Below are 19,105 nucleotides of genomic sequence, written 5' to 3'. Positions count from 1 at the left end.
CCTTTGCAGATCCAAAGTTCTGATTGATTTAAAACAATAGACTCACATACAATAGATTCCTCATTTGCGTAAGTCATTATGAGAAGTAGCAAGGCATGCTTCAGTAGACACTTGGATGGACTCAGCTAAGTCCAGTGTCAGTGCTGGCTGCTGACACTTTCCAACTCCGTGTTCTAGGGTTTGTCACTTAGCCTTGCTGGACCTTACTTGTCTCATCATTCAAAAAGACTCATGATAATTTTCATACATACTTGACACAGCTAGTGTGAGGATCAAAGGAAGTAATATTGGATAAAGAATTTTGCAAACCTTAAAGACCCTATGTAAATGTCAGATGTCATTATCATGTTGAGAATAGAGAGTTAATGAACACTTGTCAGAATAATAAACATTTGGTTAAAAGTGTAAGCTTCTTTAGAGCAAGAATATTGTCATTACTCTCTGCTCCTAGAGGAGTTTAAATATATTTTTGGAGTTGAACCTTGGAGGCTCTGACAGAACAAGTCAAACATTCAAGCAGTTTTTTTTCTTTTTCCAACCAACTCCTACTCATATCTAAATGTTCTTCCAGGTCCTTTTTAAATATATACTTTTTTGACTGATCTGTCATAGCAATTTCACATATCATTGGACAACTCTTATCTCAAACTTAATTATGGTTGATTAAATATTGCATTAATTACTTTTTAAGGAAGATGTATAGACTTTAATCCTATACTGTTGGCCTCAGTCTAGATTTCACTCACTATCTGTTGTCAGCCAATCGCTCAGGCACGCAGAGTAAACATGTCAGAGTTAGGATTCATACTCATATCCTCTGACTGCAAATTCTATGCCCTTTCCATTGTATCCAGCTGCTTTGTGTTTTACATTCACTTTTAAAAATTTTATGTTGTTGTCTTTGTGTGTTATAACAGTAATTGACAGTTGTGTAGTATTTTATGTTCATTTGATTCTCCATTTAAACCTCTGAAGTATAGGCAGTACAGTTAATATTCTCATTTTACACCTGAAGAAACTGAGGTTTAGAGTAGATGATTCATCTAGGCTTATACTGCTTAAGTGCTTGAAATGGTTTTCCTTCCCAGCTCTTTCTGACTCCAAGTCTAGCATGTTATCCATCATGCTATTTAGCCTTTCTTATGATGTGAATTCTTGAATATTATGTATAGTTTTAATTTTTCCAAACCATAGTCTTTCTACTTAATATATTATTCACTTTTCTTGAAAGGCAAACAGTATTTGAATAATGTTGACACAAAAAACTTAATTGAATTTAAGAGAGAAATATAATCAACATAATGAGCATAATTTCAACATTCCATGTGATTAATTAAAAACTCACCTTTTCTTGAATGTAGAAAGTAGAAAACTTTTTAAATTGAAAATTTGTAATAGATTCCCTTGATTAGGTAAAATAGTTTTTAAAGGATAAAAGAGAGACGTGTCTTTTACATGTCAGATATTTTTTCATCTTTGTTAGGCACAGTATTCTCACCATGTGATCCAAGAGACCCTAGGACATCTTGATGCTCGGAAAAAAGATTCTCCACGTGTTCGAGCAGGGATTATCCAGGTTCTATTAGAAGCAGTCGCCATTGCTGCTAAAGGATCTATAGGTAAGTAATATTAAAAGAAATATTTAGCATACTCTTAGGTTTAATGAGTATTTTTGTTGGATTAGCAATATATGAAAAAGATTTTCTGAGAAGAGACTTGATCATAATGCATTGCTTTTATCTTGAATGTTTTAATGCAAGTTGTTATGCTTGAAGTTCATTGCCCACACACACACACACACACACACACACACACACACACACACGCATACATGCACTTTTTTTGCAGAAAACAGTCATTTGTTTTTTATTTTTAGTCATACTTTTTATTGATTAATTCAATGAATATTAAGCACCTATTATATAGAACACTTTGTACAAGGCAATATGGAAAGAAGAGAGTCCCATTCTTCTGGGAACTTATAATGTAAAACAAAAGATCAGAATATATCCATAGGAGGTACAAATAATTGCTAAAAAGTTAGAAGATTGAAATCATTTTTTTAGGGGGCAAAAGTAGTAGGCGAAGAGTAGAAAACACTTCATGGAAAAGATGGCACCAGATCTGTGCTTTTCAAGGTAGTTAATAATTGTTGGAGATGACAGTCTGGAAGATGCAATTTGATATGAGCAGAAATAAGGTACAAAAGGTTAGGACATGTTCAGGGATCCAGTTTGGCTTTAATTTAGCAGAGTAATGAACTAGCTGAGAAAGGTGATGGAGCACCATCCTGGAGAGCCTTGAATATCAGGCTAAGGAATTTGGATTTTATAGATAAAGTAAAATTTGAAGGATTTTGAGCAGGGAAGTGACATCAAGTCTATGAAGGGTAAAGTATAAGGAAGTAAACTTACATTAATTCAGTACTGATAATGAGAGTTTGAGCTAGCACGGTAAAAGTGAGATCATAAAGTAAGGAATAAATGTGGAAGGCAGGCCTGTGTGTGTGGAATTGATGAGACTAAGGGCCCCTGGAGATTAAGAAGTATGATTGAGTCACAAATGTCCTTTGGGTTTCTAACTCGAGTGACTAAAAAACAGAATTGTTGGGGCTTCTTGGTTACATGACCAACAAGCCAGAGGGCTAGATATTTTTTCACATATTCCCAATCTCTTGAATGCTAAAGTAAGAATTAGTTCCCAGAGCTGAAGCAATTGCAGCTCTTTAGGACACCAAGAATCCAAACAAGGTAAAAACCTGATGAACTAACAAGAAGCCAGGCTAGTCACTAACCCCAAACTCACACAGAGCCCTATCTTGTACCATGTTCCTTACATCAGTCCAGCACAAGCTGACCTGTGCCCTTGCAACAAAATTCAGTCACCCTAATTACATCACCCCCTCTTCCTAGTGCTGCAGATACCCAAATTGCAGAAATTTACTTAGATTGTACCAAAAGCGAGGGGCATGACAACACTAAGGAATTGTAACCCTGTTTTCCAATAGAACTTAGCCAGTGAATAGAGAAAAGAGGGACGTGGGTCAGGATGCATGTGGAACTCCATTAAACTTGTGGAAAAGAGAGCCAGCTGGGGCCAGTGCTACCTTGCCTTTGCTGGACCAGAGAAGTAGGCTGGTGAACCATAAATTACTCATTGTGGGAGGAAGTTGAGATAGCTTTGAAATCCATCCCTCAGTGAAACTCCATCAAAGGAGAAGTCAGAAATTGAATATTAGAGGAAAATGAAGAGAAAAAGACTAAAATTACCAAAGATCTCAGGAGAAAGAACATTCAGAGATCTTTAGTGTAAACAGATAAAACAAGGGAGACAGTAATGATAGAAGGGAAAATGGGTTTTAGAGCAGGAAGAAGAGCTCAGGTATCTGTGAATAAATATTGCAAGACATAGGAAAATTAACTAATGCCTGATGAGGCAGAGGACTCTGTGTATTCCCAAGAGAATATTGAAAATAGCAAAATATTTCCAAATGGTTTGAAAGAGAAATAGTTTGCAAAGCAGAATTTATAGCCTACACAGTAGAAAAATTGTCAGGACAGAAAAATTTCAATCCATAGTGGCAGGACTTATCAAAGAAACAAAATGAGTGCAACTCATTGGGAATACAAATGCATAGAAGTGAACAGCAATCTCGAAGGAAAAAAACAAAAGGCAGTAACATTAAATGAAACCATCTTCTCCATACAAGCAAGGTCTTGAAGACAAGATGCATAGAGATAGCTTCAAGATTATAGCCTCCCAGAAGAACAGAAGTAAAAAAAAACACCACAGTGTTACACATAATACAAGAATATAAAGAATTTCTGAACATAGAAAACAAAGTGACAGTTGAAAGATTCCACAGGTCATCTGAAAAATCCCATGTTGCAAACTCCAAGAAATAAAATGGTTAAATTTAACAGTTCTATGACAAACAAGTTTTCCAAGTGACCAAGAAAAAGGAACATAAAGGAAAGGACATTCAAATAACAGGAGACTATTCTGTATTCACCAGAAACTGTAGGAGACAATGGAATAATGTGTTCCAAAGGGCAAAGGGCTCTAGATGCAACCCAGGGCGACCTACCTTGCAAATCAGAGCCTAAATCATTAGTGAAAAAAGATGAGAATTAATCAAAAAGATGTGTTTGAAATTTATAGAAAGAAATTATTTGTTACTTAAACATCTCAGATAAATGAAATACATTGGAAAAAAATTCATCCTGTTACCATTTGCTTTGCTTTATCAATTAAAAAAAATCACTGCATGTATTGATGTAGCTTGGTCGTTTGAAGTATTCTTATATTTTTACTCCTTTTGTTAAACTTGCACACTGCAAATGCCTTAGCATCTAAATTCATAAAAAAAACGTAATCTGTACCACAGGAAGTTGTAGATAGTAATACCATAGTGGTAAGAGATTCCATTGTCCTTTCTCAATTTTAGATAACTCTAACAAAGGTAAAAGGGAAAATAGAACTGAATAAATTTCTGAAGAAACTGCAATTAAAATTCTTATATCTTTTAAATGGGACCGATAAAGAATATATGTATTTCTCAGTAATATGTCCAACTTTTATAGCAATTGACCATGTATTAGGGCACAGAGATAATACAAACAAATGTGAAAAGGACAAAAAATAGTATATTCTTTACAGACCATAAATAGTAATCTATTCAGAGACTACAAATAAAGACACAGACTCAAATGGAGACTTGGCAATGAAATCCTAAATAATGAGTTGGTCAAAACATAAATCATAGGAACAATAATTATGTGAGAGAAAATGCTAATGGTGAAACAATATACCAGAATATCTGGGATGCAGCTAAAGCAGTCCTTAGGAAAAATGATATCTATACAAATATATATTAACAAAAAAGATGAATTGCAGGTGCATATTAAATTAGAAAAACAATTTATTGTCATAGAATAAGCATGAAAGAGGAGATTAAAAAATCAGAGGAAAAATAAAAAAAACAGAAGTCAAAAAGACTATAGAAATGATATAATTAAAGCTGATTCTTTTAAATGACCAATAAGACTGATAAACTTTTAGCCAGTCTAATTAAAAGGCAGGAAATCATATCAGCTTAATAGCAAATGAACAACACGAAATCACAACAAAGCTAGAAGAAATAAAAATTAACAGGAGTTAGAACCTATTATGTACAATAACATTCTATCAAAATTGAGATCACAAAAGGAATAGTAGAGTACTTCCAAAAATACAAAATATCTGAAATAAAAGAAGACTGAAGAGAGATCTTGAACTACTAAAGCAAAATCTCCTGGGCCTGATGAATTCTGTCCAACTTTAAGGAATAATTAAGGCCAATGAGTCTCAAAAACTGAGAAAGATATCACTGTTACTATGTAGTACTAATATCTAAAACAGAGAAGGATAGTACACAAGAGAACCATAAAGCAATATCATTAATTAATCTGTAATTTTTTAAAAAATTAAATCCTGTCAGATTATAGTGATTCATCTAAGAAATCATCCATTATGGCTAAGTTTGATTTATACCAGGAAGGCAAAGATGGTTCAGTGTTAGGAAAACCATCCATGTAATCATGTTAAAAACCAAAACATCCTACACCACATGGATTATTTCAGTGAGTGTAAAAAAAGCTCTTGAAAAAGTACAACTCATTTATACTAAAAATCCTACAGATTATAGGCATAAAGATACTTTTTGAAAATATCATGAAACCATCTATCTAAAACTAAAAGTGAGCATTGTGCCCAACAGACTTACACTAGAACTTTTACCAGCAAATACAGTTTTAAAGCATGAATGCCCACTCTCCCTGCTGTTATTTGATGTGATTCTCAAAATGCTAGCAATGACAATAAGATGAGAAAAATTAAAGAAAAAGAGGAAATAAAACCATTCCTATTTGTAGATGATATAATAGTTGATTTGGAAAATTCTCAAGAATCCTTAAGGATATTATTTGGAACAGTAGCTCCCACAAAGTTACAAGCTATAAAACCAACCCTCAAAAAAATCACCAGCATTTCTTCATAATAATAAATACAAGACGTAATAATGAGGAAAAATCTCATTCCAGATAACAGCACATAAAGCATGTGGAGATAAGTATTTCAGAGCATACAGCATATTTGATTAGATTCAGTTACATAATGCTCCGAAAAGAAGAAACAGCTTAAACAGCAGAAATATTCATGTTTATGACTGGGTATTGCCAATAAAAAAAAAACTCTACTATAAAAGTTAATTTATACCTTTAGTATTATACCAAACTGTTAAAAGGAAACTATAGAATGTGGTAAAAAAAATAACTTCATTTGGAAAAAAAATCTAGAATATAAAAAAATATTATGGAATGAATGAATGAAGGGAGAATAACCCTTCTGACCTCAAACTATATTATAAAAGAGCTGTCATCAAATCCATCCGATATTGGTTAAAAAATAGAAAAGTAGAACATTGAAACAGACTAGACAGGAAGAATTCAGAAAGAATGAACCTTAATGATCCAGTGTTTAAGTAAGCAGAAAAGAAATTGCTCAGAGATCTCCCTGTTTGATAAAAACTGATGGGAAAACAGAAAAACTGGCAGAAATTAGATTTAGATCAATACCTTATACCATATTCCATGGTACACTGTAAATAGATAGGTAACTTTAGTATGCTCTAAAAACTATACTATTAAAAATGAGGAAAAGGTATACTATAAAAACTATACTATAAAAAATTACAATATTATGGAAAAATTAGAACATAAGTAAATCGTAGACCCCTCAGAGCTGTACATAGCGGATGTATTTTTAACCAAATAAGGAATGGAGATAATAATATATTGATGATGGATCTGTGGATTGATACCACCATCAAGAAAAGCAATTTAAAATTAGATAAATAAAGTGACAGTTATAGAAGATAAAATATATGAAGTGGTCAAAGGATACGAACAAGACGATAAACAATGAGAAAACTTAGGGTGTTGGATGGCTTACAGGAAGGTAGACACACTAGTACTGTGAATTGGTACAAAAATTTCTTAGAAAAAAATTTGGAATTAAATAAATAAAATGACAAAAATTTCCATATCTTTTCACTCAAAAATTCTATTACTATTTTTTATTACTAGATTCTATTACCCCAAGGGACCTATAGGTAAGAAAGTCCTTATATACACCAAAATAGTTATAGCAGCAGTTTTTATGATTGCAGGGAATTATGAATAAAGAATATACTCAGCAGTTGGGGATTAACTAAAAAATTGTGGTCCATGAATGTAATGGAATATCCCTGTTATGTACGATATGATTAAAGTTTTATTCAGTAGTGTACTAGAACTGTTAGCTTTAGCAATAAGAGAAAAAATAAATTGAAGGAATTAGAATAGCCAATGAGGAAACAAAACTATCACTCTGCAAATGATAAGATGGTAACTTAGAGAATTCTAGAGCAGCAACCAAAAAACTACTTGAAATAATAAACAACTTTAGGAAAGTAGGATATAAAATAAATCCACATAAATCATCAGCATTTCTGTATATTAGTCCAGCAGCAAGAGATAGAAAGAGAAATTCCATTTAAAATAAAACTGTAGATAATATAAAGTACTCGGGAGTCTGCCCGCCAAAGACGAACCCAGGAACTGTGTGAACACAATTACAAAACATTTTTCACACAAATAAGGTCAGATCTAAACAACTGGAAAAATAGCAGTTGCTCATAGCTGGGCTAAATCAATATAATGAGAATGACAATTCTGCCTATCTATTTATTCACTGCCATACCAAATTATCAACAGATTATTTTATAGAGCTAGAAAAAAATAGCAACAGAATTCATCTCGAAGAACAAAAGATTGACTTTTTGACAAGGAATCTCCTTCAAAAAACATGTGAAGGAAGGTGGCCTCACCGTAGCACTTCTTAAACTACATTATAAAGCAACAGTTATCTATCTGATAGTGGCTAAGAAATAGAGTGGTCGATCACTGGAATAGTGTCTCTATATAATATACAGTACTCATTGACCATAGCAATCTAGTGTTTGATAAACCTAAAGACCCTAGTTTGTCGGATAAGAATTCATTATTTACCAAAAACTACTGGAAAAAAGTATGGCAGAAGCTAGGAATAGGCCAACATCTTATACCATATTCCAAATAAGATTAAAATGGGAACATGACTTAGACATGAAGAATGATACCATAAACAAATTAGGAGAGCAAGGAATAGTTTGCCTGTTACAACTATGAAGAAGGGAAGAATTTATGATCATACAAGAGATAGAGAACATTATGTTGGAAATGTCTGAGATGAAAAGATCTTATACTCTGGAGTGGATGAAGGAAAGATTTTATTTACCATTCTCACAAGAAGTGGTCCCCCCAACCCCAAACGTATGAGTGCACCAATACAGAAGCAAAGAAAGCTTAGGTTAACATTCTAAATGTCTCTCACTTCCAGATTGGGATTGGTTGCCATCCTTTTGGATTACAATCTTCCTTATACTCCTATCACATATAGCTCCTCGTCATCTTCTGCCCTCCTGGTCATGTGTCACATGTGTGAATAATGAGACTTTCATTCTGTATGGGGAGTGTCAATTAATATGCATGAAGCTTATGAAGCAAGCTCAGTTGAGGGAATATGTGACCTCGTCTCCCCCCCTTAGTTTGGCATGTCTCCTACTGAAGCAGGGTCTTGAGGTTTCTTTTCTTGGCACTTCCTCCTAATCACATGGCTACCAGATGTTTATTTCTGTGGAGGATGAACTTGATCTCTGTCTTAAAATTATGAGATGTAAAATGGATGATTTTGATTATATTGAATTAAAAATTTTTGCACAAATAAAACCAGTGCATCCAAGATTAGAAGGAAAGCTGGAAATAATTGTTACAGAAAGAGTCTCTGATAAAGGCCTCATTTCTGAATATACAGAGAACTGAGTCAAATTTATAGAAATACAAGTTCATTCCCCAGTTGATAAATGGACAAAAGATATGAACAGGCAGTTTTCAGGTGAAGAAATCAAAGCTACCTACAGTTACATGAAAAAAATGCTCTAAATCATTATTGATTAGAGAAATGCAAATAAAAACAACTCTGCGGCACCACCTCACACTTCTCAGATTGACTATGTAACAGAATATGAAAATGAAAAATATTAGAGAAGATATGAGGAAATTGGGACAATAATGCACCATTAGTGGAGTTGTGAACTGATCCAGTCAGTCTGGAGAGCTATTTGGAACCCTTCCCAAAGGACAGTCAATTTATGTATGCATACCCTTTGATTCAGCAATACCACTATGTAATGGTAAGGGAATTTGAAGAACTTCCCTGCCCCTAATAGGTCCACGTGACCTGCTTTGACTCTGGCCTAGTCCATAGCCCGAGCCACATGGAGCAGATGGTGGGAGGAGCTTACTGACTGGGTGAAGCAGGAAGTGAACTGCAGGAAGAGAGAATGAGGTGGAGCTGAGAGAACAGGCAGAGTAGTTTAGAGCAGCTAGTGTGAGTGAAAGAGGGAGTGATTTTGCCTAAGGGAGCTTGTTTGTGGGGAGGCCTGCCTCACTGACAACGTGTACAGACTTCTTTGTTGCTGTGATGGACTTGATTTTCTGATGTTTGAATAAATGTCTTGGTTTTATCTTTAAGGAAGAGTTTATATTTTGTGAACTTCTCCTGAAAATACACATGCACATCGATAGCAGTTGCTGTGGGTGTCGCATTGGCATCACATACTACTAGGAAAGAGATCTCAAAGAGATCCTAAAAAAGGAACAAGGACTGATTTGTACAAAAACATGTGTAGTAGCTGTTTTTGTGATGACAAAGAATTGGAAGTTGAGAGGATGCCAGACCAGGCATGAGGTGATGAGGACTTGCATTAGAGTGTGGCAGTTTCAGAGGGGAGACAGTATATTCAGGAAATTTTGCAAAGGAGAAATTGACAATCCTTCATAATGGTTTGGATATAAAGGTGGGGGTGATAGATAATGAGGTGTCCAGAATGACTAGATCAAGAAGGAGAGATTGATGAACAGTGTCCAAAGTTACAGAGAGGTCAAGGAGAATGAAGATTGAGAAAAGGCTATTGGATTTGGCAACTAAGAGATCATTAATAACTGGAGAAAGCATTCAGTGGAATGATAATAGGCTGAAAGTCATATTGTAAGAGAGTAAGAGGAGAAAAAGTAAAAGTATATATTGTAGATAGCATTTCCAGATGTTTAGCTACAAAGGGCAGAAGAGAAATAGGATGCTCTTAGGAGGGATGGCAGGATCAAGGGCTTTTTAGGATAGGGGAAACATGGGTATTTTTGTAGGCAGTAGATAATGAGGCAGTGGAGAGGGAGAGATTGAAAATAAATGATATTGTGAGCCTGACAGAGGGAGTGACATGTTGAAGGAGATGGGATGGAATGAATAGAGGGGTTAGCCTTGTTAAAGAGTAAAGCCATTTTATCACATGAAACAGATAAAGGAGGAAAAAATAGAAGAAGACACCTGAGTGATAGGAAGTGAGGAAGAGGGAATTCATGGCAAATGGCTTCAATTTTTTCTATAAAATAGGAGGCAAGGTTCCCAACTGAGGCAGTAGGGGAAGGGGGAGCTATAGGAGTTTTACAGAGGGATGAAAAGATTTGGAAGAGCCACTATGGAGAGTAGAATAGTGAGTTGATAAGGGAGATATAGTTGGATTGCCTAGCAGCAATGAAATCCCAGATGAGACTAGGTAACTGATTTGTAGTGGACCTAGTCACAATAACTGTGATTTTCTCCACCTGTATTCAGCAGCAGGTGTGTAAATTGTAAAGGCAAGGAATAATGAGAGTAATGCGAGGCCGAGGCTTGGCTGGGCATAATTGGTGATGTGATAAAAGGGCTAGACATTTAACAGAGGAGGATAGTGTAGAAATGAATTGTTTCAATAAGGAGCCATGAAAGAAAGAAGAGGAGATAGTTGCTAGTGCAGGGGAAATGACCTGGAAGAGAGTTGAGGAGCCAAGGAATTAGAGTTCTCAGTGTGGATTAAGTGTAAGATTGTGTAAGGGAAGACATAGGGAAAGGTGAAAAGCCAACAGATTGTTGTCTGGTAAGGGGATTTCATAATTCTTGAACATGAAAGTAGTATATTTGTGGGTGACAGCAAGATCTAGGGTATGACCATCTTTGTGTGTAGCTGAGATGGGGGTAGAAGAATAGCTCTTGGAAAATGATTAGGTTCACAAGAAGAACTGAGTGCTTAGGATGTTGGAGGAAGAATTAACAGGTATGTTCAAGGTCCCTAATATGAGGACAGGAGTTTGAAGTCATTGAAGAGGGAAGAGGAATGAGTGACCTGGAAGCTGATAGAAAGTAGCTACCAGGATTTTTATTGAGTGGTAGATATGAAGAGCATAGACTTCAAAGGAAGAGAGGTTATTGAGTAAAGAAGGAAAGACGAGAACCTGGAAGTGGCCATAGGGAGTAAGAAGTATTTCATCTCCTCTGCCTTGACCAGTGAACCTGGGAGAATGAAGGAAGGTGTAGCCAGTATTTGAAGGAGTAGCCAGGAAAGGCTTTGCCATCAAGGGAAAGAAAGTTTTCAGAAAGAGCTGATAGAGGGAAGGAGTGAGAGAGGAATGGATTTAACATGAAGGAAAGTTTGTTGCCTATGGAACAGGCATTACAGAGGGCACAGTGAAAGGGGTGAGTGGAGTGAGGATGAAAATTCAGGGCCATAGGGTTGAAGGAGATGGAAATGGGGAATTGAGTGGTAGTGATATGTAGAATGGAGTTTGCATGATGATCTGCAGGAGTTCAGAAGTCACTGAGATGTGAAAGGGTGAGAACATTTGTTTTTGAATGGAGATGCTGTTCATTTCCCCTCAAAGAACAGGTGCAGTAGGAGATGGGAGGCTTGAAGTTGAAGGGAGGGTTGTTCTTTGCATTGGAGGTTCTCTACATTCCAGTTGGGAGATTGGCCTGGCAGTAGGATGTGGAAGGTGACTTATGCTGGTACGGATGGAAATGCTTGCTTTGAGGTAGATGTAAGATACTCAGCTTGTCCTCAAACAGCCTTTTCCCAGGGGACACGGTATGCCAAGAAAGGGATGGAAGACTCAGTGCATTGGGGAACCATTGGTCTGAGGTCTTCTCATCTGAGGAGGCTGGTTATCAGGAAGTGATATCCCTGTGCAGATAGAAGACCCTTTCCAGCTTTCTTTTGTGTGTTGTCTTCTCTCATTAAATTGTAATAAGCTCCTTGAGGGCAGAGATGGTTTTTCTTTTCCTTATGTGTATCCCTGGCACTTCACACAGTACTTGTTCCATAGTATGTGCTTAATAAATGTTTTATTGAATTGAATTGTGCATAGTTTAGTGGTTCCATTTCTGTTTGAATCTAACACCACTGCTCTTAAATACTGCCTGAAAGTCATTCAATTTTGCCATCATACTAACAGGTTCTACTCCCTCTCTACTGGCTCATTAGCTACTGCCTACAAAAATATCCATGTGTACCCTGTCCTAAATAATCCTCACTCTATCCCTTCCATCTCTGCTAACATCATCCTATTTCTCTTCTGCCCGTTGTAGCTAAACTTCTGGAAAAGGCTATCTGCAATACATACATGATCTTAATGATCCATGTTTAGTTGCAGTTGGATGTAGTAATTTTTTCCCACACATTCTTTTTATTCTTCTTTGACTCTTACGTCATACTTCACAACACACCTTTTCTCTACTCAGATCTCTTCTGCTGTCTCCTTCCTACTCTGCCCCATCAGGAGACCTTACTTCCTACTTTCCTAATAATGTTAGTAAATGAATTAATCATTCATCATAATTCTCCTTTCCTGTTCAACAACTCAAAACTGCCCTTCGTGGTCCCCCATGCTTTCCTTTATTCTAGTCTCTGATAAAGTTATACTTGTTCTTTTCCAAAACCAAAGCTTCTGTGCTTTTGATTCTAACTCCCATCTTCCTTGAAAGTTTCTAGTCTTGATCATTCCCTCTTTTTTACTTACTGATTTCTCTTTATAATCACTCGTTGCTTCCTTAGCAACTATAAAGGATAAAAAACAACTTCATTTGGCCTTGTCATTTCCTCAGATTATCATCTCCTCAGGCTGTTGTCCTTTGATCTTTCCTCCCTTTTACTGTCAGCTTCTACATGGGTCCAAGCTTGATATTCCTCTAACACAGATATAACCAAATAGGGTAGGTAGATGGCACAGTGGAGAGAATGCCAACCCTGGAGTCAGGAGGACCTGAAGTTCAAATCCATTCTCAGACACTTACTAGCTGAGTGGCCCTGGCATATGACTTACTCTGTGTGACTCAGTTTCCTCATCTGTAAAATGACCTGGAGAAGGAAATGTCAAAATCATTCCAATATCTTTGCCAAGAAAACCTCCAGTGGGGTCACAGAGTTGGATGTGACTAATTGACTAAATAACAGCATGAACCAAACAACTATCCTGCTCAAAAATCTTCATTGGCTTTGTGTAAGATGACATGCAAGTCCTTAAGCTTGGCACGTAAAGACCCTCTATAATCTGGCTTCCATCTGCCTTTCTAAATTTATTTTATATTATTAGCTTTTGCTTATTCTCTTGTCTAATCACATTGCCATAGTTGCTATTCTTCATTCTAGACTCTTTCCTGTCTGTCTTTGTCTGCAGTCTTTACTTACTTCACCTCTTAGAATCGTTGCCTTCCTTCAAAGATTGTCACACTGTATATCCTTCCCATGGCTTTTCCTCATCTTCCCAATTATTAATGCTCTGTTGCTTTTGAAACTACTTTTATACATAGGTGTATATATTTACCCATCTCTATACATGGTATATTAAACTTTTATACATATGTGTATATATTTACCCATCTCTGTACATGGTATATTACTTTCCCCCAAATGAAAAATAGGCTACTCAATGTCAAGGACTCTTTAGTTTTTGTCTTTGCATTCTCCCCCTCACCAGTTCCTGGCAAAGTTCCTTGCACATAGCAGGCAGGTAATAAGTGTTCCTGTTTTTTAAAATAAAGTTTTATTGTTTTTTATATCATTTCTTAATGTACTGTCTTCCTTGCTCCTGTCAGAAAACCCTTCTGTATAGCAAAATATAAAAAAAAAAATCAATAAAACTAACCAACACATTAAAAAAGTCAGAAATCACATGCAAGGTTCCATAGCTATAGTTCTCCACTTCTGCAAAGAAGCAAGGTAGGGCTGAGTAGAGACTCTTACAAATGAAGAAACTGAAGCCCATTGAGTTTGTGTCTTGACCAAAGTCGCATAGCTATTAAGCAGTACAATTAGGATTTGAACCCTCGTCTCATGACTTCTAATCCAAAGATTTTTACATTGTAACACATTTCTCCTATTAAAGTAATTTACAGCAACAACAGCTACATATTTCTCCCATTAATTACACAACTTTAGATAGATAGAAGGAATTCTATCAGTTCAATTATGAGCCCAGCTTTTCACTTCTGGACAAAAAGGTTACTGTCTAAAGTCATAGGATTGTAAAGACTTCATCTGTGTTCACCCCCTCATTTTACTGATGAGGAAACCAGGGCTTAGAGAGGATAAGTTGACTTGCCCAAGGTCACAAGGCAGTAAATCTTGTAGGTGAGAAAACTTCCAGTTTTTCTAATAAAGCCTTTGACAAGGTAGCTTTGATCCAGTTTTCTAGCCCAAACTGGTTTTGCTGTGCCTTACACACAATATTCCATCTCACCTTCTGTTACATTTGTAAGACTGTTCATGAAACCCAGAATGCAGTTTTTTTACTTCTGCATCTTAAAATCCCTAGTTGCCTTCGAAATGCCACTACTGTTACTGCTTCCCTCCTGAATTTTTTTAAAAAATTGTACTTTGTATATATTTTGTGTAAATATATGTATGCATGTTGTTTTTCTTATAGAATGCAAACTCTTTGAATTTGAAGACTATATATCTTTTTCTTTGTATATCCTATGTGTATCACACTATCTTGCAATAGGTACTTAATAAATGCCTAAGTAGTGGATTTCTTGATTCCCCTTCTTGTTAGTAACTCTATCCCCATGTCAAATTCCACCAACTGTTGTCTCTGGTTTGACTTTGTCATCATCTTCACTGTAACTCCCCTCCCTTCTCCCCTATCCCCCCATGCACCCCTAGCCCCCAACCCAGGATAAGCTAATCACCAGGAAGTTCATCATTCTGGCTATTGTTTAAGCTTTGCTACCTATCTCTTTAGTACCCTCAGTTCCTTCTGCTTCCTTAAGTGGAGCACTGGAAGACAGAGAAAAAAGCTTCTGCTATGGCCTTTGTTTATAGAGGGCTCAAAATGCCACCCATTTCTTCATTGCCCCTGGCCACTCTGCTGTTGTAAGTTCCTCAAAGGCAATGACTGTCTATCTTTTTGTATCTCCAGCACTTAGTACAGTTTCTGGCAAAACACTAGGCTTTTAATAATTTTTTTTTGTATTTTATCATCACTGTGTATTTATTTTATTCATGTCCTGAGTTTACTCATCTGTGAATGTGTTATATATCCCTTTACCACAGTAGCTCTTGAACTGGGATTCATGAGTATGGATTTTGTTTTGTAGTTGTATTTCAGAATAATTGGTTTCCTTTGTAATCCTATGTGTTTTATGTTTTAAAAATATTATTTTGATAAGGGCACTGTCCCTAGACTTCTTCAGACTGCATAAGGAGTCCATGATAGAAAGAAGGTTAAGAATCCTTTCTCTAGCAAAAGGTAGTATTCTTGAGGAAAAGAAGTAATGCAATTTTGTGTTTGTATTGCCACCTCCCAGTACAGCACTTGACATACATTGTTGTCACTTAATGAATGCTTATTGATTGATTGACATATCCATTGACATAATGGATAATTTGGTTGAACTTAGCTTTTGTTTTTTAATTCCTTCAAACAAGTAAGATTTTATGTACTTACTTAGCCCAGCATTTCTAAAGAGAAGTGTGCAAAAATGTTCTAATTTTTAAGTAAGATCTCAGTATTGAAAAAGAACATCTATTCTTACACATGATATTTTACAGGCCCCACAGTACTGGAAGTGTTTAACACCTTATTGAAGCATTTACGTCTCAGTGTTGAATTTGAAGCTGGTGAAAGACGGGGCTCTATGGGCAGTGTCAATGTAGCCACAAGCGCCAAAGATAATGATGAAAAGATTGTCCAGAATGCGATTATTCAAACAATAGGTGAGTGAACTTTACTTTCAAGTATTAATTATTTTCAAAAATATGTTTGTGATAAGCAAAACTTTTAAGGCATGAGACTTACAGAAAGAGTGTTTGAAAGAGAAATGTCAGCTTAGGCTTCCAATCTATGTTTTCTCTTGAAGTATTGATTTTTAAAATTTGTGTGTGTAGATAGATATATAGACAGACAGATAGATAAGTGGATAGGTAGATAAGTAGATAGATAGATGGATAGATAGAATATATTTTCTGAAATTAAAATAATTGTTATGTAAAATAGAGCTGTCAGCTGCAGAGCCATGTTCTCATTAGAAAAATTAAACTTTTTAAAGGTATTTTCAGAAGGCTTAGGAGAATGAGTAAATTTGCAAGGAACTACATATGAACCATGACTTTTTTCTCAACTGAGTGATGTCAAATTCCTGAATATTCTTATATGATAACATAGCCCTATGTGGTCCTATAGCAGAGTCTACTGAACATTTGTTGATCCTTCAAATAATTTATACCAGTTGTGAAATGTTTAACTAAAAAGGAGAAGCAAAATTGACCAAGATTTTAAATTTTTTTAAAACTCTCTCCTTTACATTACCTCTCAAATGCTGGTGCTGGATTTGAAAACCTTGTTTAAGAATAATATAGGTTATTCTGGTTCTGTCATTGTTTGTTCACACCAGAAATGTAAGCCTTGAGTCATGGACAGTTAATATTATTAAAAATTGGTGGTTCTAGGAAATGTCAGTAAATTATGGTTATTTGCTATAAATATAGAATCATAGAGTGGGAAGGGACCTATGTGATCATTTAGTCTAACATCTAACTTAAAAGTTATGGGATACCCCACCTGCCTCACTTCATATCAGGCAATAAGCATTTAATCCCTGTTCTTTGCCCGTGTATTGGTTGCTCATAGAGACAGATAGTGTGAGTGAAATAATCCCTATTTGAAGGGAAAAATCTTGATAATTGAGAATTACAATGCTTGTTTGAATTCTCTAAGTTTCCTTAAAGAAAGACATTTAAAGGAAAATAAAAGGTCTAAAGGAAAAAAAAATGTTTAGACCTGCCTAATTCATGGGGCTTTGGGGGATATTCTTTCTTGGTTATATGGAATCAGTGAGTCAACAAGCATTTATTAAGTGTTTATTATATGCCAACACTGTGCTAAGCACTGGATCAAAAGGCAAAAATCTGATCCATTTCCTTAAGAAACTCAGATTTTAATGAGAGAAACAACAGATGAAACAATTATGGCAGGTAATTTTAATGGGCAAGTTTTAGTTTAGATACCAGAAAAAACCTCTTATAGAGGGTAGGATTTGAATTGAGTCTTAAAATAAGCCAGGGACGTGTGAAGGCAGAACTGAGGAAGGAGAGCTGCCCTAGCATTGTGGGCAGTCAGTGAAAAGGCAGAATCAGGATATGGTTTGTCAAGTTGGAGCTAGTGTAGCTGGATTACAGAGCACATAGAGGGAAATAAAGTATAACAAAGCTGGGAAAATAAGAAGAGGACAGGTTGTGAAGCACTTTAAAAGCCAAATGACATGTTATGTTTGATCCTGGAGGTAATTGTGAGCCACTGAAGTTTTGAGGGGTTGAGAAGGAGGGTGATTTGCCATGGTCATCCATGTACTTTAAGAAAGTAGTTGATTCAGTGCTTTTTTTGATGACCTCTATCTTTTTTACTTAGTGCATTTATTTAATTTCCTGTAAATAAAGTATATCAAAAACAAAAAATAAAAATAATAAGATCTTTGACTGCATTAAGAGAGAAATTAGCTTCTGAAATAAGGAAGTGATGATACCCCTGCTCTACTGTGATCTTGTTTGACCATTCTTGAGTATTGTGTTTAGACCTTGGTACTGTGTTTTAGGAAATACATTTATATGTTGGAAGGAGGGTCAACAAGATGATGCCTCAAGTTCATATGATCAGAATTGGGGTTATTTAGCCTGAAGAAGACTCAGAGATAATATGACAGCTATCTTCAGATATTTTCAGGGTCCTCCCCTGGAATGGGATTACGTTTGTTCCTCGTTCTTCATGCTGGAAGAACTAGGTAAAATTTTCAAGGAAACAAAATGTAGGCTTGACATAAGGAAAAACATTTTAACAGAATTATTTGAAAATAAAATGGACTGTCTCAATAAATAATGAGTTCCTCATCATTAGAGATTTTAAAGCAGTCAGTAAACATTTAAGTATCTGCCATGTTTTAGGCACCATGCTAAATGCATGGGATAAAATAAAGGCAAAATAAAATCCTTGCTCTCAAAGAACTCATAGTCTAAAGATCTCAAAGTCTAACATGGAAAACAACTATATGCTAACAAGATATATATAGGATAAATTGGAGATAATTAATAGACAGGAAGCACTGGCATTAAGAGGGATTGGTAAGACCTTATTGCAGAAGGTAGGATTTTAACTTGGAATTGAAGGAAATTAGGGAGAGATGAGGGAAGGAGATAATTCCAGCAAAAAATACCTTCAGTCAGGATACAGAGTATCTTGTAAAAGATAGAACAAAGTGGCCAGTGTCACTGAATTGCAGAGAATGTTGGGTTGAGTAAGGTGAAGTTAGGAAAGATGGTGGAGGGAGTGGGTTATGAAGGTTTTTGCATGCTATAGAATTTTTATTTGATTCTGGAGATGATAGGAAGTCACTGGAGTTTATGGAGAAGGGAAAAAGTAAGTGACATGGTAAGACCTACACTTGTAGGAATAGAGGACACATTGGAATGTTGAAATCCTTGAGGCAAAGAGAGGGAGAATAGCCAGCAGGCTATTTATTGCAGTAGTCTAGGCAAGAGATGATAAGGGCCTACAACAAAGTGTTTCCATTGTCAGAGTAGAAAAGGTGGTATTTATAATGTTTATAGGTAGAAATGGCAAATCTT

The 19,105-nt window shown here is 35.8% G+C and overlaps 1 protein-coding gene across 4 annotated transcripts in view; it reads left to right on the top strand.

Annotated features, from left to right (window-relative positions):
- The window catches only part of EFR3A (EFR3 homolog A), a 137,846-nt gene that overhangs the window by 67,743 nt on the left and 50,998 nt on the right, over nt 1-19,105 (top strand). For all 4 annotated transcript variants that reach the window (XM_072603056.1, XM_072603057.1, XM_072603055.1 and 1 more), the window contains 2 exons: nt 1,484-1,619; nt 16,040-16,204. In XM_072603056.1, coding sequence (XP_072459157.1) covers nt 1,484-1,619; nt 16,040-16,204 — 301 coding nt within the window. The remainder of the gene's footprint in view (nt 1-1,483; nt 1,620-16,039; nt 16,205-19,105) is intronic.

The sequence above is a fragment of the Notamacropus eugenii genome, chromosome 4, assembly GCF_028372415.1.
Source record: "Notamacropus eugenii isolate mMacEug1 chromosome 4, mMacEug1.pri_v2, whole genome shotgun sequence".
NCBI classification, from domain to species: domain Eukaryota; kingdom Metazoa; phylum Chordata; class Mammalia; order Diprotodontia; family Macropodidae; genus Notamacropus; species Notamacropus eugenii.
The sequence above is the reverse complement of the archived record's forward strand: the minus strand, read 5'-3'. Positions and strand labels throughout refer to the sequence as shown.